This window comes from Corvus cornix, chromosome 3 (assembly GCF_000738735.6).
Source record: "Corvus cornix cornix isolate S_Up_H32 chromosome 3, ASM73873v5, whole genome shotgun sequence".
NCBI lineage: Eukaryota > Metazoa > Chordata > Aves > Passeriformes > Corvidae > Corvus > Corvus cornix.
Window position 1 is genome coordinate 54,682,328 of NC_047056.1, and position 23,715 is coordinate 54,706,042.

At 40.5% G+C, this 23,715-nt stretch overlaps 1 protein-coding gene across 2 annotated transcripts in view; it reads right to left on the reverse strand.

Annotated features, from left to right (window-relative positions):
- The window catches only part of TIAM2 (TIAM Rac1 associated GEF 2), an 89,254-nt gene that overhangs the window by 39,314 nt on the left and 26,225 nt on the right, over window positions 1–23,715 (reverse strand). The window contains exons 8-13 of one of the 2 annotated variants that reach the window (XM_019287360.3): window positions 21,172–21,234; window positions 16,724–16,888; window positions 13,973–14,077; window positions 13,476–13,554; window positions 12,488–12,580; window positions 11,175–11,435 (exon numbers count right to left, since the gene is read on the reverse strand). In XM_019287360.3, the coding sequence (XP_019142905.2) occupies window positions 11,175–11,435; window positions 12,488–12,580; window positions 13,476–13,554; window positions 13,973–14,077; window positions 16,724–16,888; window positions 21,172–21,234 (766 nt within the window). Of the gene's footprint in view, window positions 1–11,174; window positions 11,436–12,487; window positions 12,581–13,475; window positions 13,555–13,972; window positions 14,078–16,723; window positions 16,892–21,171; window positions 21,235–23,715 lie in introns of both variants that reach the window. The other variant, XM_010400427.4, reaches the window with a different exon arrangement.

The window sequence follows — 23,715 nt, forward strand, 5'->3', positions numbered from 1 at the left end:
AAACAGCAATAAAGTGGGCATCAACTTACTTCTGAGATAGTAATATGTATTTTAGCCTGGAGAGAAAAAGGATCCACAGTTATAAAGGATTACAGGAGGTCCAGACTGTCCACTAGAAAAGAATATTCAATGTTTTCACTAATTCCCAAAAGTTCTAGAAACTGCCAACAGAACACAACACAGCTGATCTTCAGCATGTAGGATATTCTCCCTCTCCCTATTACAGAGAGTTTCCATAACACAGCTGCATGGTTTATCTGGAAATGAGATAATAAAGTAATAAAGTCTGGGTAATAAAGTTAAGCCAGGTGTATGGAAAGCTGCATTTTTCATTGTTGTGCAAATTCTCCAGACTGGTCAGTTAATTATGATAAGCTTACAGTTCTCATATTCTTCTAGCCAATGTTACTATCAAGAGAAAAGTAAATTTCCAAGAGAAGATAACAAATATTTCCAAAATCCCTGGTGCAAATAATACCAAAGTCTGAGCCAACTCTCAGAAAGGAACAAAGCTTTGTTGGTCTTCATGCCTTCAGACTTACTGAAAAACAGGGAGTGGTAGGTGAACCATTCCAGCATTGCCTAGAGAAGAGAAATATCAGCATAATGAGCTCTAAAAATGCTCTGTCGGAGACCACCACTCATAACTTCAGTTAAACAGTTCAGCCTGGCAGGTAGCATGAGTGTGCTTATTTCTTTTGATTTGATACAACTAAATATATTTCAGGTTTTCAACGGTATATTTACTCTTTTGTAATGAAGTTGAAAAAATAGATCTGTAAGCATTTCCTTTTCCTTTCTGAAAAACATCAAGAAATATCTTTCAAAAAGTAACAGTTGATCCAGAGGAATTTTTTGAATGCCTTTCAAGAGACACTCTCACAATCTCTGTTAAAGAAGGCATCCAAGTTTCACCAGAGAGATGAAGGGTTCTGGGTTCACTAGTTCACCTATGAATAACTCATATGTCTTGCTTATGCGAGGATAAGACCTTTCAGTTCTTTGGCTCATGTTATCCCCTGGGATCAGCATGGAAGGGGCACCCAGCAGCTGGTATATACGACAGAGCCCACACAATCTCTACAGCCCTTTAGATTTCTATCTAGGTTGCAAAGAACACAATAACTATGGTCAGGAAGAAGAAAAGCAATAGAAGAGTCCATGGAAGATTCATTAACTGACCCACAATGGCCATTTGCACTGGAAAAATTGCTAGTAAAAGCGAGGAGGGTCTAGAAGATGAAGTAAGGGGATACCCCTAGGTAAGTTTAGTAAAGTTGTGATACAAAAGGACACTGGAGTTGCTGCTCATGAAGGCCAAGGTCTGGATAAACATCAAGAGGTGTTTGGAGACATAGAATACAACACCTTCAAAGAAAGGCAGTTTTTTTCTCTAAACAATCTTTGGCCAGAGAAAGATTATTAAAAATTTGGTGGTAAGTCAGATGAAGAAAAATTCAAAGACCATAACACAAGAATGGTCCAGCTCAGGTAACAAGTGGAGATCTAATTTCCACCTAGAAACGGACTGAAAAGTCCTACTTTACCTCAAGGTATTCATCTATTTCCTCTGCATGTCATAGTAGCAAATAAATAAACAAACAAATTTTTTGCATTCTTGCATCCTACTAGTACAAGCCTCAACATATGAAAAATGGCTGCTACACACTGAGCTTATTCATGAGGAGTTTTTATGGCCACATTTGATTTCTAGGCTGAAAACTGTCTCTATGTAACTTCTGCATTAAGAAAACAGATTTCTAAGAGAAGGTGGGTAGATTGCAGCCACAGATGAGAAATATCTGTTGAAACACACCATATTCTCTACCACTTCAAGCTGAAAGCCAAAGCAATTTGATTGACTTTTTATCTTCATCAAGGTTCTCCATGGATTTGAGCAAGAGGCTGAGGTACCATGGACCCTAAGTGTAGATTCTTATTAATCTTCAATTAAGTTTTCCAGATTCAAGTGAGTGTTCATGTTAGCTCAATTCATAGAATTTATGTAAGTTTTTAGCTATTGCACAGTGCCAGTCCATTTTTTTTCCCCACAGCTGGTACTCACAGCCTTCACTCCAATGCTGGAGTAAATCCAAATTTATTTGCAGGCAGTAATTGTGGTTATTAACTGTACAGTGGTTTACAGCTTTCATGCTGCTTTAACCAACAGTTAAAAAGATAGTGAAACACTAAATTTATTATCAATTCAAAACCACCTTCCTCTTTTTGCCTAGGAAATTTTCAAGTTCTTCTGAAAGCCTTTGAACTAACTTCAGATACCAACTAGCTCAAATTCTCATTGCTAAATTATCATGACTTGAGTCTACTAGTACGAGCAACTTAAGTTTCTAGAAAACTGAATGTGTTAGAAAAACATAAGTAAAATTAACTGCATTTAAATAAATCTCTGTAAGATATTTTGGGTTTTATCACTTTTTGGTGATCTGGGTGTTTTGTAAACTATTTTGGGACTGGCTAGAAGGTATATTCTCACTTAGCTTCAAGGTTGTAACAACTGACTCCTTGGTGTAGCTAGAAACTCATTCAGGAATCCTTTCCATATGTTAAAATCTGGAAAGAAAATTAGCATACAGCTGTCATAATATCAGACTTCCTAGACAGGATTCTTAAACACAGAATTCCTAGATGCCTGTCACTAACTAGACTAATTGTTACCAAACAAGACATGCAATTACAGACCAGCCAAGAAGATTCCCTTCATGGCTCTCTCATCCATATGTTTTGGCTCCAGGGAGCAAACTATGAAACATCAGAAGGTGCCTTACATGCTTCCCGATGTACAGTGCAACTGGGCTGCTTCTTTTTGCACAAAGAGAAATTCCTACTTCTGGCTAGGATCTGAAATGATCAAGCAGGACAAGTCTTTCTCCTTTGTTCTTACCCTTCAGTGAGGAAAGTGACACTTCTTTTAACATTCCACATTTCCAAGTATAGAAAAAGGCAGTACGTTCATGCATCTTTCTTAAGACATTTTGGGCGACATGCTGAACAGTGGCTTCACTCCAATCAGCCACCTACTTGTGCAAGTTTGACATTCTATAGGCAGCTTTATGCTCTCTTATATTTCTTTTTCTTTTCTAAATATCTACAGAAACATCCATTTTGAAGCTGGAGCAGAGTCCTTTAGATTCCTTTGTCCATTAACAGCTCATGGTGAGGCAAAGTAATTTGACTCATTATCTAATTCAGTAATCAATAGGAGGTACAAATTAGCAACATAATAGGAAATAGCTGCCTGCACTTCTGCAGCAACGCCTGATTAGCTCCTGCACCTCAGTGGTATGTTTCTATATGGTTATTTAACATTCTAAACTTTCTCTGCCCAAGTATCTGCCAGTCGGGCAGCTGTTCAGGCTTTTCAGTTTTAAGCTTAACACTTCACACCAGCTTCTCAGATTGTTACTTAAATGCCTTTGTTTCCTAAGTGCATGACAAACGCCTTCTTCTGTACAGTCTCACTGGCGGCCAGTGCTAGCCACAGCTAGTGCATCACCCTTTTATTCCAGTTCAACAGCTGGAGATGTGTGGCTGCGGTACAGAGGAGGAAGACACAGCAGAGCCCAAGCCGGGTCCTCTACACCACCATCCTCTCTAAGTCAGCAAAGGCTGCAACCCACTGCTGCCATTAGGTCCTTCCAGGCTACAGCTGCTGGACATGCAGGGGTGCTGTCAGGGGTCCCTCTCCTTGTTTTTGTTCCTGCAGGATTGCTCACATGGGATGGCTTTGGCAAAATGGACAGCAAATGCAGCTAGCCCTGCCCAGGTTCCAAATATACCACCTCAGTGGTACATTTTCTTCTCCATCTCAAATTTATAGGCACAAAGTAATGAAAACAGAAAGGAAAAGGGGGAGAAATAGTTACTTAATGGTTTAGCAAGAGTTTGTGGCTAGCTTAGACAGTTTTTATCATTACTCAACGTACCTTACCTCTGTGAAAGAACATCTGTTGTTTGATGTGTTTTAAATCATGCCTACGGCAGTAGTCTATATGTGGATGTCTCTAACTTTATCATAATTAATAAACCTCCTTACTATCCATATTGTCACTCTACAGAATTCAGTAGGAAGGGCAATATGATGATTTATGCCTACATATCGCTGAGCCAGAAGGTGCAGCTATACAGGGTTTAATGAAGTTTACACCAGTATATAAACCCCAACAATTTGGCCCACTGACTTCACAGGGATTAAATCACAGCAGCATTTAGCAAAGCAGAACAGAATGCTCTTTCAGTGGAAAAGCAAAACGAAGAGCATTTAAGGCTGTCCCATTTTATAGCATAGGCAATCTTTTAATTTGCTGCACAGACATCTAGCAGAAAGCCAACAGGACAGTTTGTCAAGTGCCAGCAAGACCTCATTAAACTGCCACTCTTGGGAAACACTTGTATTGCAAAACATGCAGTAAGCAACAAGTGCTCCAATGGATCCATCTTCTAAAGAGACAAATGCTTTCTCTGAATTAATCTCTACATTGATACAGCCCCAGGTATTGTCACAGGTCAGACCTAGTCTTCCCAGCAATTCTCGAGACTGCAGGACAAAGACACTTTTGTTAACAGCACACAAACAGCTGGAGTAGAAGCCAACCCACCACAGCTGTCCAAGACTACTGTCAACACACAGCCTGCCCCTTGAGCTTGCTCTGATGAGCATGTCCTAGCACATCTATGTGGTTTCCTGCTGAATTGTGTAATAAGTAAGAAAAAGAAAGCCCAGCAGTCATCTATCATCAGGCAGATAAGCAGTTATGCTGCATAGACAACTATATGTCTGTGTTACAGAGAGGCTTTCCTAGTATGTTGCCTTACACCACACAAAAACCATTAGATACCTGGCATTAGATCTACCAGGCAAGAGGGAGCAATGTATGCAGACCACCATTAACAGAGATCAGGGCCCATATCTAACAGGACTGTAGGTGTCCTTGGGACTCGAGAAGTGAAGAAGCAATATTCACCTCTTCTGAGCTCGAAGGAATTTCCTAGGAAAGAATGAAGACAGGTTTCTTTGATACCTCACACATAAAGCACAAGGAAGGAGACGCCCTACAGCACAATGAAGAGAATTTGTATGTTGAAACAGCAGCTAGGCAAACAAACAAGACCTCATCTGAGCAGAACTAAAAGTAGAAGTCCTTTTAAAAATGCTTTTCAGTTAAGTTTTAGTTTTACTTTAGTTTATAAAATGCTTTCAGCAATACATTAAAGACATTTACAAAAACCTATAGACAAACAGCAAGAAGCAGAGTGGTCTGAACCAGTGGTCCAGGCACAGCCCCCAGCTGTCGGAGCTAGAGGCAATGTCCTCCTTACTTTATCTCTTCTCTTAAGAAGGACACACAGGTCTGTCATACCCTGATATTCAGGGTAGGTTGCAGCTGAAAGAGAATGTAGGGTGCTACCTGGAAAGGTGTGCAGTGACATGCAGAGAGACAGCTGGCAGCAGACCCAACCTCTGTCTTCCTTTTCCTCCCTCAACTCGGTGGTATCTGACAAAGCTGAATAGAGCAAAGTTTTCTGGAGAAGCAATGAATTGTAATTACACTTTACAGAGGCATCTAGAACACCTAGCAAAGTGCATTACAAACAGGAAGTACCTTGGAGTTGAATCAAAATCAGTTGTTATTATCAAGATCACTTTTTAAAAATAATTTAGTCATATAAAAATTAAACTTGTGGCCAACTGATGTGCTTTGCTTCTGTGAGTGCTTACTAAGATTAGAATCAGAAGCTGCATATGTCTTGGTGAACAGAAGAGTCACTTTCCATGTGAGGATTCAAACCCCTGATCCTCCTCCTGAAGCACTGGCACTTTGCAAAAATATCTCAATGTTTAGCAGATCAGGAGCTAAAATGTAATTGCTCCTCTCCAGCACACAGCCCAGACATTTGTCAAAAAGCACGAAGCCTGACTCTCTCCCTCCCTGACTCCAGCCGTGCCTTGTACAGCACAAAATAGCTTCATCAGCAGTGACTCAAACCGGCATGTCCCAGACTATGCTGCTGCCCAGGCATCAGTGCAAGGGGAAGGAAAGCAGAGAGCAAAGCCCTTGCTCCAAAGTGGCTAGAACAGTGTTCTGTGGGTAGCTCAACTTAAAGAGAACTTGCTGCCTCTGAGAGTAACTCTCCTTGCAACCAGCTCTCCCCTGGCACCCGCCTGCTCCCCGCTCCTCCTCCTCCTTACCTGGCTCTGGCCCTTGTCAGAGCTCTGCACCCATCAGTTCAACTCTCTGAGGGTGTGGGGGCTGGGGCGGGGGAGAAAGATTTCTCCCTGATTAGCTGCAGGGGCTGCAGCAAGTGCTGCTGCCAGCACAGGGGTGGGAGGAGTGCTATGGGGCTAGAGGAAGAGGAGGAGGAGCAAGCCTCCTCCTTGTCAGCAGCACCCAAGACTTCTTCACTGCTCCTGGGACTACACTTCCAGAAAGATGGGCCAGAGAGGAACCCAGGCCCTACACAGAAGGTAAGCACTGTACCCCACAGGTGAGGAGTACCACACGGAGCACAGGAACAATATGTCCATATTTTTTTTTTCTTTCTTTCTTTCTTTCTTTCTTTCTGTGGTTTCTTTCTGTGGTTTCTTTCTGTGGTTTCTTTCCTATTTAACTTTCTAACCCTCATAGATGAAAGTGTTTCATCATGGAAACTTGTTAAAGCATATCCAGCCTGCCATACCCCACCTTTTTTTTTTCTTTTTCTTTTAATCACAGAGTTCTATTTACAAATTAGGGTTTATTTCAACAGTGTCAGCTAACCAAAAATGACAGCTTTATTTGGCAAAAACACACTTGCTGAGGAAAAGGAAAAATTGCCCAACTCTGACAGCAACTCACATTCTGCAATGGGTTTTCACACCTACTAATGCTTCTACCTCCTACCTCACACCATAGATGTGGTGTATCTATAGCTATAGATACACCATAAACCCACACAGCATTGCCCTAAATATACAGTTTTCAATTCTTGTGCCTTCCATGTTGTTTATTCCTCAAATATCCATGCCATCTTAAAATGAGGCTTTGTTGTTTTGGTTTTTTTTGCTCCACAGTAAGAACTTCAGTCCAATTTCCTCATTTTTTAATTCTACATAAATATTTCTTTAATTTCCTTAGCACTGGAGCTTGGAGTAAATTTAGTTGCTCTGTTATTTGGTTTTCCACATTTATGAGTGCATTTTAAAAGTATTTCATCTCATTTCTTTTCCAGGATAAGCTTATTACTCGCCACACAGCTAAGCAGCAGGAACATAGTGGTGCCATGTGGGAGATCAAATGATACAACCACAGCAGGTCCAAAATACAGCTACAAGAGTATAACAACCTCTTGGAGAAAATGAATCACTCCCACAGAAAATTCCCTGGGAATAATTTTCAGGAGTGGCAGAATTAGTGGCTTTGGAGAAAGTCAATCACTTCCCTTCTGTACAGTAAAAGCTGCCAAAGTTTGCCACGAGGTATAATTGGGTATCCTCAACACAGCAGAATATGTAGGAAAAGGCATTCATCAGAGTTATGACAAACAGTTACAAAACTGTAAACAAATGTGGACAAACTACTACCATCCAAGTTATATGAAGCCAGTGATTTTAAGTTCTGTTTTGCTTTTGCATGGTGGTCATCGCCAAGCACTAGGCAGGGCATTACTGTGTGACTCAGCATTGAAAATTTCCACTTTCTAAGCACTTTGTTAATTTTAGCTCATTAATCCTCATAGCAGTCTAGAAAGACGAGTTAATTTTTAAAAACAGGGAGGTAACAGCAGAAACATTGAGGTTTTTTAACTCCCAGTATGTACCTTCAGCCAAATTGAGCTTGATTTTTTAAAACGGTCTGCTCTTCCAGCACTAGCTGATTTTCAAAGGTGCCACTTCAGAAGAACAGACTCAACATGGACAAGCAAATGTTAGAAATTATTTTTGAAAACTAGGGTCTTAAGAGTGACTCAGTCAACTCCACCCAAGCAGACAGAACAGTTTTAAACAGGACAATCAGGGGATCAGGCCCAGCCAGCTCAGGTTTAGGAAAGGCAGGTCCTGCTTGAACAACCTGATCTCCTTTTATGACCAGGTGACCCAACCAGTGGGTGAGGGAAAGGCTGTGAACATAGCCAACCTGGCTTTCAGTAAAGCCTCTGATACGGTTTCCCACAGCATTCTCCTGGAGGAACTTCCAGCCCATGGCTTGGACAGGTGCTCTCTTCACTGGGTTAAGAACTGCCTGGATGGCTGGGCCCAGAGAGCAGTGGTGAATGGAGTTACATCCAGCTGTAGGCCAGTCACAGGTGGTGTTCCTCTGGGCTCAGTGCTGGGGCCAGTCCTGTTTAGTATATTTATCAATGATCTGGACAAGGGAACCAAATGCCCCCTCAGTCAGTTTGCAGGTGACACCAAATTGGGTGGGAGTGTTGATCTGCTGAAGGACAGGAAGGCTCTCCAGAGGGATCTGGACAGGCTGGATCAATGGGCTGAGGCCAGTGGTGTGAGATTCAACAAGGCCAAGTGCCGGGTCCTGCCCTTGGGTCACAACAACCCCTTGCAGAGCTACAGGCTGGGGCAGAGTGTCTGGGAAGTGGCCCAGGGGAAAAGGACCTGGGGTGCTGGTCAACAGCAGCTGACCATGAGCCCGCTGTGCCCAGGTGGCCAAGAAGGCAAAAGGCATCCTGGCCTGAATCAGGAATAGTGTGGCCAGCAGGACCAGGGCAAGGATTGTCTCCCCTGTACTCAGCCCTGGTGAGGCTGCACCTTGAGTGCTGTTTCCAGTTCTGGGCCCCTCACTACAAGAAATACACTGAGGTGCTGGAGTGAGTCCAGAGCTGGTGAAGGGTCTGGAGAGAGAGTCATATGAGGAGTGGCTGAGGGAGCTGGGGGTGTTTAGCCGGGAGAAAAGGAGGCCCAGAGGAGACTTTGTCACTCTCTACAACTCCCCGAAAGGAGGTTCTAGCCCAGAGAACAAGTAACAGGACGAGAGGAAATGGCCTCAAGCTGCACCAGGGAATGTTTAGGTTGGACTTCAGGAAGTATTTCTTCACTGAAAAGGTGGTTAAGCATTGGAATGGGCTGCTCAGGAATGTGGTGGAGTCACTATCCCTGGAAGTGTTCAAGGAACAACTGGATGTGGCACTGAGTGCTATGGTTTGGTTGACACGGTGGTATTTGGCCAAAGGTTGGACTCAATGACCTTTAAGGGCTTTTCCACCTTAATGATTCTATGAATTTCCTAAAGACTGGATATGAATTTGAGAGTCCTTGGCCTCCAAAGCCCTGCTTGGATCATTAAATATCCCCTATGCTAATCTAAAATCTTATTGAATTCCTGAGTGAGTAACAGGACACAGAACAGTTAAACCCTTTATGATTGTCTATTAATTCAAAGTAATGCCATTTTCTTCTGTTTCCATTTGAACTGATCAGGTGATCAAACACTAAGCACTGAATTTGATTAACATAAAACTTCTTCTCACAAAGCTTAATTTAGAACTATTTGTTCCCTTTCAGAATAAAATAAATCTTCCTTAACTGCTTTTAAGCAGAAGAGCAAATATAATATGTCCCTTTATCCACTAGTGCTTAAAGTGTAATACATACTACAGTAATTTCCTATTATAATGGAATATTTGCACAGGTTGCAAATTTATCCCGGAGGAATGAGGAATCTAGTGAATGGACACAGACATTTATTACACTGAATACTCGAGGTAATGCTGGCCTATGATATCAAGCCAACAAGCTGGATGATAGCCCTGATATAATTATGTAATTAATTAGCTCTATCATAATTTTTGGTTTATGACACTAACTTTTATGTGCCACTAGTCAATTTAATGGCATTTTAAATTGAAATAAGGCCCCTGAGAGAGATGCTACTTACTGAATCACAAATCTTGTATTCAGATTTCTTTTAATTTCAACAGATGACCTAATAAAATTGCTTTATAATTAAATCCATTCTAACAACTTCTCCTATGTGATTCTTTCTCTTCTCCCATTTTTAATTACGAAAAAAATTCCAATCAGAAAACATTCGCCTTCATAATTATATGCAAAAATCAGCAATCTCTTTTTGTGTCTCTTACTGCTCCCTTCACACAGTGCTGCATCCGGGCTAGCTTTCCTGCAGAATTTTACTAGCATCCTCCAGAGGCAGAGTGAGGAAACTGCACCTTTTACACTGAAAATCTAGTTAAATTTGCTTCTATCTTGTTTGAGAAATAGTCAAGGCGTGGGAAGAAAGGGGAGCAAAGCCCCACATACTTTCTATTTCAGACAGACATTCACAAGAATTCTGGTAACATAAGACGTGGTTCTCCAGTGAAGTAACATCAGATAAAGGAAGGAAAGGGAGTCCATGGCTCATCTCCACCCAGAGTGGCAGAGCCCCTCTATGTGCCACCTCCTACTTTCCAGCTGAAGAGGCAACCCAGCAGTGGGCATTGGCACCTGCTTGGGGCTGGGGAGTTGTGATGTCATCCAGGAGCAGCCCTTACCACATAGGCACCTTCCCTGCCTGGTGCTCCCCACCAGGATCTCACCCTGACACAACACTGTTAGAATACGTCCTCCATCCAGTGCTTAATACAGTGGCATTACATTGAGTAAGGAATATGAGCAGGTGGAAGCAGAACAACCCCCACAAGAGCTCTTTTCATAGGCTTTATTCTACACAGTGGCCGCTGTACCCAGTGTGAGCACAATATCCCTGGATGGGAGCAGAGCTAAATGACTCCTTTCCGAGGTGATGATGACTACTGCATTGAAGGTACCCTTAATGAATGTGGTACTTTGCCACACAGAAAGCAAGGCAAACACAGAACAGTGCTCTGCTTCTGAAAGCCATCACATCATTTCAGCCACTGATGCCTGGAAAATGGATGTGTTGGAGATAGTCAAGATTACACAGAACAGTTAAGAGAACACTTGATAATACTGGATGGTACAGAGAAACAGATTAAAATATTATCATTTCCCTGCAGACATAGTCATATTCTGTTCCATTTCTGCTCCCTAGAAAATAGTAACAGATATTGAGCATAAATGGAACTTAAATAGCTTGTATTTGTGTTTTTAAGTCAAGCACATAATTTTAATCATGACTGAGTTTTAAAAAACAGTGATATTCAAAGTGAGGTGAAAGTAATAGAATTAACAAATTTCTTACCATTTGCTGTGTTCTTTTTGAAGTTATCTAGAAACTCTTCCAGGAGCTGTGACTGGTTTGGAGGGGGCAACAAACTCTTTGGGTCCCTGGAAATGTCACCATCTGACCAGGACACACACGTGGGTTGCTGGGTCCCGCAATGGCTTGTTCTCACTGTAAGCATTACACTTCTCTCAGAAAACAGTAGCTCCATCTGCCTGAGCTCAAGATCAGACACAGCCTTTCCATTTATGCTCAGGATTTCATTGCCTACTCGGAGCCCTGGCAGCATGTGAAAGCAAAGAAAGGAAAAAAAAAAAGAGTTAATATAATATAAAAAGGGTCACAATGCAAACCTTATGCTGACTTGTCTTTTATCTTTTTTGTTAGAATTCAAATAGCCTAATCCTACCACAAGTCCATTAGAACCAATGAGAGCTTTATTTGTGCTATATTTATACAGACTGACCTCATGCTTGCTTACTTTGATAGGTGCTACCCACAGTACAACAATCAAGTTGGTTTTGTTTAAAGATGCTAAAGAATTGGGTGGGTAGGAGAGCAGCACAGCTTTCAAGAAGCTTAGAATAGAGGCAACTCTCACAACCAGATACCATCACTATACAGCACCATAACACATATTTCATCATCTCTGAAGAACAAGGCACTACTCACACAGATCAAATTATTCACACAAAGCTGCAACAACTAAGGATGGAGTTTTTATCAGCTTTTATATAAATCTAAACAGTGGCAAGTGCTGTCTTTCAAAGTCAGCAAAACCAAGTGGACATTACTATCAGGTAGCAAATTAATATCTCTGTTTCCATTTCTCTGGGTTTATTTTTCAGAGAGCAGAACCCACGTGATCCTCACATGTGCCGATGAAGAGAGGCACAGTTTCTGAGCAGCACAGTGGGAAGGCGCTCACAGAAATGTATGCAGAAAACTATTCTGGGGAGGAAGGCTTTCTGCCAGCAAAAGTGGAAGTGATGGGTCATGGAAACTTATCAAGCCCATGAAGTTCCCTAGTGTGAGAGGAACTCTTTCTCCAGTTTGTTCCTCTGTGCAAAAGCACTCAGTTGGATGGCTAAACACAGACTTTGTCTCCGAGGGTGAACAAGAACTCTTCCCTCTACACTGAAAGGATAATTCAGTTACTCTGTGTACACTATTTTTCCTACTATTACATACTTTCCATGGACTTCAGGAAAGAAAATTGTGAACAGTAAATGCCAAGAACCATTTCGGACAGCATTACTAAAGCTCCTTCAAGTTTTTGGACTTGAAAAAGATAATGAAGAACAGTTTTAAGCACAAACAGGATACAATACCTTCCTTGTATGCCAGTCCATCAGGGAGAACGTCACTTACAAAGATATGGGTGAGATGCTCATTTTCAGCAACTTGGGCTGTGACAGCAAAGCCTGAAGTAAAAGAGGTTTAAATCAAACAAACCTTCTTGGAAACATTTCCCTGTTATTTTGTGTATTTAGTAGACTTTACATGAGAAAGAAGATTCTTCTCATGAGAACACACCCACAGAGCATACAGAAGTTATCACATGGTTTCCCAGCCATTGTAAGGCCTGTTAAAATTATTAAGACTTTTCAACTCCCAGAAAATGCCATGCTCTGCTGTAAAAAAAATTACATTTCATAGAAAGAGTTTTTCTACCTCAGCTCCATGACATTTCAATAACACAGCACAGCTCATCATTACAGTAAGAGTTCTGCAGAGTGTCCATCAGACATACAGGTGTCCTAAACCATTCCAAAAACTGGAAACTGAAACTATAAAGCAGCAAACTATACAGACTAGTAAGTGGGAAAGGCCAGAAAATAATAATTTAAAACAGACTTGCAGCTAAAGAACAGCACAAAGCTGCCTTACAAAGGTATCCTTGCAAGGTATCTCCCTCCCATGGATAAAAAGCCTGTCAGAACTTGTTCCAAAATATACTTTTGATACTGTGCCAACAGAGGATCCCACTACAAAAAAAAAAAGGCAGGCCTTGACCACTGCCTAACTGAGAGCCCTTTTATTAGTCCTGGCAAAGGACATTTGTTTTTATGACCAGTCTGTGCTTCAATTATTTGGCCAATGCAGCAAAATTAGAAAGTGGACCCTTCCAAAACACAGGAAATGCACCTGCCAGTGTAAAACAATCAGTTCGTGTCTTTGTTATTATGCACCAATTTCTTTGCAGACTCACACTTTGAGCTATCAAGGATGGCTCTATCTGCTCTCAGAAACAAAAACGCCCCAAAGAGAGAAAGTAAGCAGTGAGAAGAGTAAAATGAAGCATTCCTGAGAGCTTACCATAATCACTTATGTTTTCAGTCTTTGTAAGATGAACATGATAAACATTTAATGGACAAATTTCTATTTCATCATACACCTGTTAGAAAAGAAGAGTAGCAGAAGTCATCAACTTATGAAAATGCAAGCATCAAAGCCCAGATACAGCATGAGAAAGAAGCACAATATTCTTGCATCAAGACTTGCTGTCCTTACATAGAGAACTGTGTTACTGTGTAAGCATCACTGCTATCAGTGGCACTAAAGCTGAAGATCAAAAACCCACCCTGGAGCACAAGCTGGCACTTTGTTTTTGAGCTAAAAGCCTCATTCAAATCTTCAAACATTTCTTGAAGAAAGTGTTTGCAGTGCCTAGCCACCTAAAACTGTGAATCAGAATGCAGTCCCAGAACAGCTTTAAAACCTTATTTTAGATCGACATTTCACATATTTGTAGGTGATAACTCAACTGCAGCTACAGACATCACAAAACTTTATCTAAAAGGAGTCACACTTTCCTGGTCTACTATGTATTCATATGGTTCAGGAGCACAATACTCAGTATTTTCATCAACCAGTCTTCTGAGTTGTAGGCCATAGTGTCTTGGCTCCAGCTGTCTCATCTAAAGAAGAAAAAGAATGGAGTTTGGAATTTGTTATTTATTTCCAGAATCCTAAAAGACAGAGAAGTGACACAGACACAACAAGCTTCTAAAATCATGCAAAAACAATCTCAAAAAGTAATTTTCTACCTATTTTTGTAGTATAAACAAAACTAGATGCATTACTTAAAAGATAAGGTTCAAGTGCAATTCCCATTTTGCTTTACAGTCCTTCCAAGTCCTTTCATAAACACTCTGTCTTGGCTATCAGATTAACTGAGTACTAATATATGTTTCCAAAGATATCACAACTGTCTTCTGTCCTTTTGAACTTAACACTCACAACCACCTTTTTCCATGACTACTGCTAATGATTCAGTTCTGCTCAGCAGCTTTTGCTTCTGATGTAGAAAATGTATATGCACATATGGGCAGTTAGGAGAGGGGATGGGATGGCAAGCAGGTTCCCTAAGGGTTTGCCTTTATTAGATTTTATTTTTATTGCTGGGTTTCTTCTATGATCAGAGAGTTTCCCCTATTTTTTTTTTTTTAACCACATGAAGTCAAAGCAGAGATCCTGTCTCAACAGGAAATAAAGGGAAATAGGGATATTCCCAAAGGATATCAGCCTGAAAGTGTTGAGCCCCTGATGGGAGGGTCTGAAAAAGTCAGGATACTGGTGACACCATGGCACAAAGCATTTCATTTTAGCATATTAACAGAGCAACTATTCTAACACAGGAGGAAGCAACATTTCCAAAAGAAGAGGACTGACTGCCTCCATGAGTGTTATTTAACCCCTTTAAGGCATCTCTGCAGCTTACAAAACCTAACTCTACTGAGTAACTAGTAATTAATTAATGTTTTATTGCATTCTACAGTTTACAAGTTACATGTGTTCTGTATCCTGAAAAACTGAATTCAAATGTACAAGTTTTTGTATATGTGCTATCCAAAAACCTCAGATGGAAAACAGAAATGAGAAAAGTATAAACCTCATAAAGCATGGATGAAGGGGAAAAAAAAAAACCCTAACAACTCTTCTGAACTTTAGCCTTATCCACATAGCATTCAAACATTTTCTGTTAAGAAGAAAGATTCCTTACACTCACCAGAGCAGAATGAAAATGTAAGAAGGAAAAGAACCAGGATAGATGAGCAGAAAGTATTCAGCATTAGAGAATGCTTATGAAAAGCTTTACACACAGAATAGAAAGACAAAATAAAACAGAAAAACATTTAAGAAAAAAAATCAAGGAATTTAAAACTAAATTTTCATGCGATACAGACAATGAAAATTAAAGGCCAGCTTTACAATTACAAATATTTTGGAGTGATAGAGTAAGAGACGTAAGGAATTTCCTTTTCAACTTAATTTTACTTTTGTAAGTTTTATTTCCTCTTTCAGGGGTCTTGCAAGGCACTGTAAAAACTTCAAAATATTCTGGCTCTTCCGTGCCACCTGGCGGCCAAATCGTGTTTCAGATAATCCCTTCGGCCTGACAGGGTACACCGAAGTTTTTAAAAGTAAAGCCAAACATTAAACATTTTCTCCAGGATTCGGTCTCCACCAGGAGAAGCCACAAGAAGCTACTTTCTTCTTAATGATGCCCTGGAGACACATTTGGACTTGCCTAAATCAGAGTGCTTATTTTGATTTTAAAACTGTAGTTTACTCTGGATTGTTGAAATTTTTCTTCTTTTTTCCTTACACCCAATATTAGCATGTGAAAAGAGCCATCAAATTTGGCCCTGTCCTCCATTAAAAGCCTCAAAATTCATTAACTTCAAGCTAGTTCACTGAGTTGACATGGAAATTCACTGTAACATATGCCCAGAAAACAGAACTCAGGGGGTAAAAATCTATTTTTTCCAAAAAGCTGTTTAGCATAATTTAAGTGACTTGAATCACAAAGTTATAGAGCTAAGTTCAAGTGCTGACACGTGTGGAGGCAGAAGTGTTAGGTATATAACAGTGTTCCAGAGGTGCTGGTGTTCTGTTTGTAGCTAAAACTGGTATTTCTATTTTACCTTCAACCTGTGACTCAGTTCTCTGTTCCATGATCTGTAGCAATCCCCTTCAAATTGCCAGCACTGACTTGCAGAAGGGAATTCACTCTTTGAAATCCACAAGTAGAGCTTGTATTTAATTAAAAGCTTAAAGAGGTCCTTTCAGAAGCGAACATACGTGATTGCCTTTGTCACAGCAGTCTTAAATATCTTAATCTCCTGGCTCTAACTCAACCAGTCCCTGCTGCTGCTCTGTGATTAATCTGCACAGAACAACCAGGTTTGCTGCAAGGACAACACAGAGTGGACACGTGCTGAGACTCCTCAGGGCTGACTACCTGGCACACTGTCACTGCTCTTGAAGTACCCCGTGTGCTGTCTCCAGCAGCACTTTCTGAAAACCTTTCCACAACCCTGCTGCCTTGGCTACAACACCTAAAAACCACAACTAAGGAAAGAGAGCAATGTGCCTGGAGACAGTGACAGGGAGATGCTTATTATGTATTATTAGTATTATATATTATCTCATTACTGTATTATTATATATAATGATAACCTTATCACAGTTTTCACTATTTATGCATCCACTGATATACTGTGTTCCTTCTCAAGTCCACAGCGATTTACAAGGTGCAACTGTGCATGAAAAATAAGTACCTTGCATGCCAAAGACAAAACATCCTCCACCCTGTGCTCTGGCTTGAGTGTCAGCGCCACTCCTTGGCCGTCACCGAAATGAACATATGTCTGTGTTTCCCAAGCATTCTCCTTCTGGATGCTCTCTGGCACTGAGCAGTAGACATTCAAAAAATCGTCGACTTGCTGCTGGAAACAAGGGAGAAAAGTATAAAATATGAGGATGCTAAAAAACTAAAAATAACAAAAACAAAAAAACACCAAAACCCAAGAAAAGTGCAATTACATTAGCAGTTTGAAGTGGCTATGTATTCAAACAGAGTGCTGTGTATTTTCTCCACGGCAAGCCAGGGAAAGAGTTCTGTTACCTGCTCTCATTCACTATTGAAGACTTGATTTTCTAGAGCTCAGATTGAACTTGCTGTGCTTTCCTATTATGGAATTTTATGTCTTTATCTCATACTAATCATTGAGTTAACTCCTTGTGGAAATATGTTGCTACCTGGTATTATATCACAGTGGAAATAAATCTTTTAAGAAGAACTGACAACTACAATTTTACCTAACCAATAATGTAAAATAACTCTGTAAATAAATAAATAAATGGAATTAGTGTCATTTTGACAGAAAATAACAACAGAATTCCAGCAGAGAGCACTGTGGAGCAAGGCTAGCCATAACAAAATAAAGGACTAAAGCAGGAATTAAGCGCTGCTATTCTATTTCCCATTTGAGAACATCGTGTTTCATTGGCAGCACAGGGTATCTGCCTGTTTACCATTTTGCTCCACATTCTCCCTCTTTCCAACACCACTCCACCTGATGAAATAACATCGGTCCTAAACAAATTCCCTGTCACTTTCTCACCCTTCACTTTCACACTTTGTCCTGTACTGCACTTCAGGCTGCATGTTTCAAAGGAAACCACACAAGAAGACAAACACCAAAAGCTGTTCAGAATTTGGAGTTTCACATATTATTTGGGTCAGCCTATTCAGCACATCACTTAAATACCTATATCAAGGCATTTAAATTTATGCAGATGGGGTCCCTTAATTCCCCATGCAGTCACTGGAAAGGGACAAAAACTCCATGAAGTGGCAGAACTTCCACCCAAGGCATATCTTAAGATATCCTGAGCTGTTCTCAGGAGTCCCTACCTCCTCCATGCTTTCGCTTAGTATTTTTGGTTTGTTTGTTGGGCTGGGTGGATTTGTTGCCTACTTAAAGACCCTTGATTACACAATTCTCCCTCCTCTCCACGGGGACACAAGCCCAGGGGTGCATCACAATTAAAAGCTGCTGTTAAAACTGCACAGGGACTGTTTCCCTTGCTGCAGGCAGCAAAGTTATTGACAACAATCTGTCAGTGACAACAGAAAGACCAATATTATTCTGTTTTTGCAAATAACAACTGTGGCTGTAAAAATGATGAAGCAAGCAATCCTATGCAGGTAATTACCAAACAATGCAGAAATACAGGTTGCAGACAACCCAGAGTGTGGCATAGTAATAATGTGATGCCAGAGTAACGCTGGTTTGGTGGAATAATATTAATGAACTAATTCTATTCATTAATCTTGTCTGTCTTGCTCAATCATCCCTTTTAACTAGTTGAACATGAAATTTCAATTAACACAGGTGAATGGAAATCCTACTGAAATCCAGCAACTTATACATAACAGGAATCATATTCTGCTACTGCAATTAACGCAGTGTTGAAATCTACACCACGTGAAGTTTGACCTCTGCGGCTGCAGCTACAGCCTGCTCATAATGCCAGTGATGTTAAAGAAGATAATTCCTGTGGAACTGTAGTCCTCTCAGCACTAAATCAAGTGCCTGGGAATGAAGCCTGACCTACCTCCACAGTGTAAATAACAGAACGGAGAAAAGGGGCAAGGCAGGGAGGCTGAGAAAGATCAGCACAAATTAGTCAGGCTGCATTTCCCTGGTGGCTTCCTCCAGGGAAAACCAATGCTATGCTTGCCTCAGCAAGGGAGGTTTGCAACTACTACAATGGTTTATTGCCCTGCAATGGTAGCTCTTCAAATCTGTGCAGCTGAAATAAATCTTGCTATTGCCAGAGATGAAAAAAATCCATAACCTCATATCATAGAGGATTAAGGCGATGAGAAATAGGTTCAAGGCCTTTTGATGTAAGCTTTTATAACAGGACAGAAAGCTCTGCAGCCAACGTGAGCTACATCCTTTCCTTGCCAGGTACACTGATGCTCAAGCATACAATTTGAGATAAACTTCCCTCTGTTATTAAACATGACTGTGTTCCTTAACTGCAGTCAAGGAACTGTTGCTTCATCCACATTTTCCGTCTCAGAAAATCTGACATGAAAAGAGATTTTTTTTTCCTGTTATGCCTGCAGTGACTAATTCAACAATAGTTCATTCATTCATTGCCACATGAAGTTATAACAACCCATCCAATTTTCCAGAAAGAGGCGCCAGGATTTGCAGACTGTCACACGTTGTGCTACAGGGCTGCTGCAGGACCAATAGGTTACTTCATAATTTCCTCCCACTATTTGCCTCTGGTTTTATCATCCTTTTCAGGGAAAATACAGCTACCCTGGCAGACTTCACTATTTGTCATTCCCTACCCTCCGCAGGCAGCATTTTATAAAAGTTTTGATGCTGTTTTTGTTTTTTTCATTTTAAATCAGCCAGTGAAACCAGGCTGATGCCAGACTAACGGTTTTCAAAGTTATGATGAATCATTTCTGAGTTGTCGTATGATTCACCAAAATGTCAGGATCTTAAAAATGCCCACGCTGTATTTAATACCCATTGAAAAAAGGTTTCAGAAATAGGGTTGAAATAATAAGAAAAAAAATGTTTTTCTAGCTCCAAGCTCTGCTCAGCACCTCAATTGTGTGGGTTTTTCTAGTCTTGAAAGACAACCCTGCTAAATTTTTAAATCCTGGCCCAAAACCTGCAGCCACATTGTCCTCTGATGGTCCCCCTCTACCTGGGGAACGGGGCTGTGAGCCCCTGCCTGAATCTGGAGAAGGCTGCTTTATCTAGAGCTGGACAAGAAGACAGACCTTGTCCCTTCTCTGACACTTCACCAAAGACAGAACACTTCATTCTGCCTGTTCCCTAGTGCCTTCAAAGCATTCTTCTGTCTCCTCAGAAGGGTTCAGGAGGAGTAAATGCTCCTGTTAGGCCCGAGGACAGGAGACACACAGCAGACCCTGTTGTATAAGGCAGCTCTGTCAACCTCCCAGCCTCAATAGGGTTGGCATCCAACTGACAGACTGGTGCCACAGCCCTTCAGGAGAAACCTTTCAGGGCCTGTGCCCAAGAGATTTGGTCACTTCTCATGTGGCAGACCTTTCCATGTTTTAGCACATTTGAAAAGGAATGAATTGTTTTTGCTGTCTCTGAGATAGGCATGGATGCCATCTCACACCACACACAGTGGTACATTCTAGAGGAATTTGTTAGGTGTTTTCTACAGGAGCTGATCTTAACCCCATAATTATAATTTATTTTGAAAACAGAGGAGTGATTTGGTTTAAATATTTTCCCACTCCCGGAAATAACACGCAAGTGGCCAAGTAACAAAGGGAATTCAGGTATTTCAATACACTTTTTCAAAGAACAGACAAAATGTGAAGATACTTTCAGAAGGCAAAACAGCCTTACAGGATTAGCTCCTGTCAGTGGAAGATGTCCTTCCAGACTGGGGGATGGCAACACTATGCCCCAGGGAGGCTGCAGGAATGGAGAAGGACCACGACTGAGGCCAGGCAGGGAAAAGCACCAGATCTCCTCCTCCTAGGCATCAGAGAACATCAATCACAGCTATTTACTGGGTAATGCTGCTGAGGGATGCTCCATCCTTCTCCTTTACTTGGGCAATCTCCAGCTTTATATTAAATCTCACTTCTCTGATGGGACAGTCCACAGACTTTACATAGATTTCATTGCCTTAACACTCAAAATACAAAGGTTCTGTTGAAACAGACAACGGGGAAAAATATACCTTGGGTTTCATCCTGTCCCTGGATACCATCAAGGTCAGATTGGACTGGACTCTGAGCAATCTGATCTCGTTGAAGAGTTTCCTGTTTATTGCAGGGGGTTGGACTAGATGACCTATAAAGGTCTCTTCCAATCCCAACCATCCTATGATCTGCCATACTGTGAAGGATGCTTTCAAACAAGCTCAGCCTCAAGTCCCTCTCACAGTGTACAGACGGTATGCATCAGTGTGTGAAGAAGCTTCTAGGGGTTTGGTTTTGTTTTGTTTTTAAAGACTACCATGAATGCTCAGACACTTATGGTTAAAGCGGTTTCATTAGCAGAATTACAATCTCACCATCTAACAATAAATACATTTTATGAACCTCTTCGGGGTATCTGAACCAGCCCCACCATTACCTTAGAAAAATGCATTCAGGAATTCAAAAACATGATGATGCAGAATGAGAATGGGCATATCTTACCTCAGCAGAGTTGGCTGAATTCTGCACGCCAGCAAATCCATGTCCTCCTGCTGAATCAAAAACCTATTGAAAATATTACAGATAAGTAAGTAGGTTAAACAAATAAACACCTTTACTTCTTATCTGTTCTGGGTAAATCCTTTGAAAAAATAAAGATTAAAACTAAATTAAGAAATATATATCAACCTGCTAAGACCCAGGGATCTTTTTGTACTTTTTATTGCTTTATTCCAATTAGAAGTAATAAAGAAATACAACTCTCTCCATATACAGAAAATTTAAGCAGATTTTCTCTTTTAAGATACACGCACACACAGATTCATATACGTATAAAACACATCCTTGTTTTTTCCTATCTACTATTTAGTAATAAGATTAAAGTCATTTACCTTCAAACCATGCACTATAGTGGAATTATAAATTTCACCCTTTGGTGAAATTTATAATTCTCCTGTTAGGGAGAACTACAAATCTCATCATGACTTCAAGGGACTATTTCAAATCATTGTTGCTGGTTTCTAGAAGTCCTACCCTACAGTTTTTCATCTCTTCTAACCAGTTTTCTATATGTGACCCAAACCCCACACTATTAAGTAATGAAAGTAGCTGACTACTGTGTCTGCTTTGGAACTGATGAAAGCAGGACCTGAGATGTACATTGCCCATATGCTTTGGAAATTTAACTACTGGTATCTCGCAAAGGTGCTAGGTTTAATAGTTAATTTTTTTAAAATCCAATAAATGACTATGGATACAGATATTTCAGCGATAAGGCTGGTGTAAACACATGGATAGATCTACACTTTATACGTGACACTGAGATTTGCAAGTAATAACATTACCCTCCTAAACTGCAAATTTAAATAGCATTTCTTTAACTCCTTCTGCAGTCAAGAAATCAGGACAATATCAGACTTATATCTGAGCTTCTGGAGGGGGCTGGTATTAGCAAAAGCCTTTCAAATAATCCAAGACAACAACAAACTCTCTCCAGATTTCATACAAAATCCAGGTTCTGCCAATGCAAATAAAGGGTACCACTTCTGAACTTTCTTGTCTCACCCACAGATGTAATCAAAGTATGTTATTGCTTATGATTTCTCAAAATAGTTCACCATTTAGACATAAGAAAGCAGATAAGCATTTAAGAAACTGAGGATAATGTGAGCCTAGACATCCCCCATCTGGTACAGTGCAGTTTTATTAACTGATTTGTAGAGGACTGAGCCACTTCATTAATGTTTACAAAAGCTTCCCAGCACAGAAACTCTGAACATTTTTTATTAATGCCATAAAAATAAACAAGATAAAATTAAAAACTTCTCTGACACAATGATGTTCAAGAACATACCATCTGATTTTGAAGCTAGGGTACTGTAAATTAAAACATATCATCTACAGTCAAATTAACTTAAATCTAAGAAAGCAAGATTTTTTAAATCTATTGTTTGACAGAAACACCTCAACACAATGAGCAGAGAAGCAACCACCACTTCTCTACTTAACCCAGTTGGGTGAAAGAGACAAGAAAGTCATCCTCAGGCCTATTCTGATTTTGATATAGAATTAGGTGCATATACACAAGCCTGAACAAGGATGTGGCTCTCTTTTCAGCTATCTTCTAGGTTCATGGGTCAGTTTTCAAGCCATGCCCATAAACATTCCTTACTTTTATGGGCTACATTCAGCATTTACACTTCCTTAATTGTATTGTAGAATGTTTAATTACCAAAAAAACCCAAAAAAACCCAAACGAAAAAACAAACAAAAAAACAAGAACCCCAGCTCATCTATGAAAATGAAAACATTTTGGGGCCAGCTGGTTGCAAGGTTTGGAACAAGAAGGATGAAGACACATTCGGGCCACCTCTGCCTGCAATAGGGCTCCCTTCTCTTTGCACAGAAAAGCACTGCGAGGGCAGCAGGAGCCTCCCCTCCTTGCCACAGATATGATTCCCTGTCCCTGAGCTCCACAGAATCCCCTTCACGGGCTATAAAGCGTATGAGAAGAAGTATTACCCAGTTAAAAACAGTGCGAGGTATCAGCTCTGCTGGGAACGGAGCTGAAGGGCATAACATTCCTTCCCTCAGGGCTCATAGTAATAAAGAAATAGAGGTTCAGGACTCGCAGACCAGACTCAGCTGCTGGGGAACACAGGGGAAATCATGTGAATAGGATGACCTAGGGAAAACTTCTTCTTTAGTTCTTTCTTTTGTAAGAGACACTTGAGTTTTATTAATCAATTTCACCATGTTAACACATCTCAATCAATACGCTAAAATGTGTAACAGGTGGAAGTTTAATGCCAGTGTAATACATAGATATTTACCTATTAAAAATAGAAACCACTATACCAGAAAATCCTGACATGTTATTTTGCAACATTGAATCTGTTGCATCAGCTCTGTGTCTATTGCAGGATGTGTACAGATAGGCTTGTTTAAACACTCCGCAACAGACTACCAGGCATGCAAGAACAGCCAATTTTCAAACGCTGATCATAGATTTTTTGAGTAATAAAATCAAGGGCCAGGGAACAACAG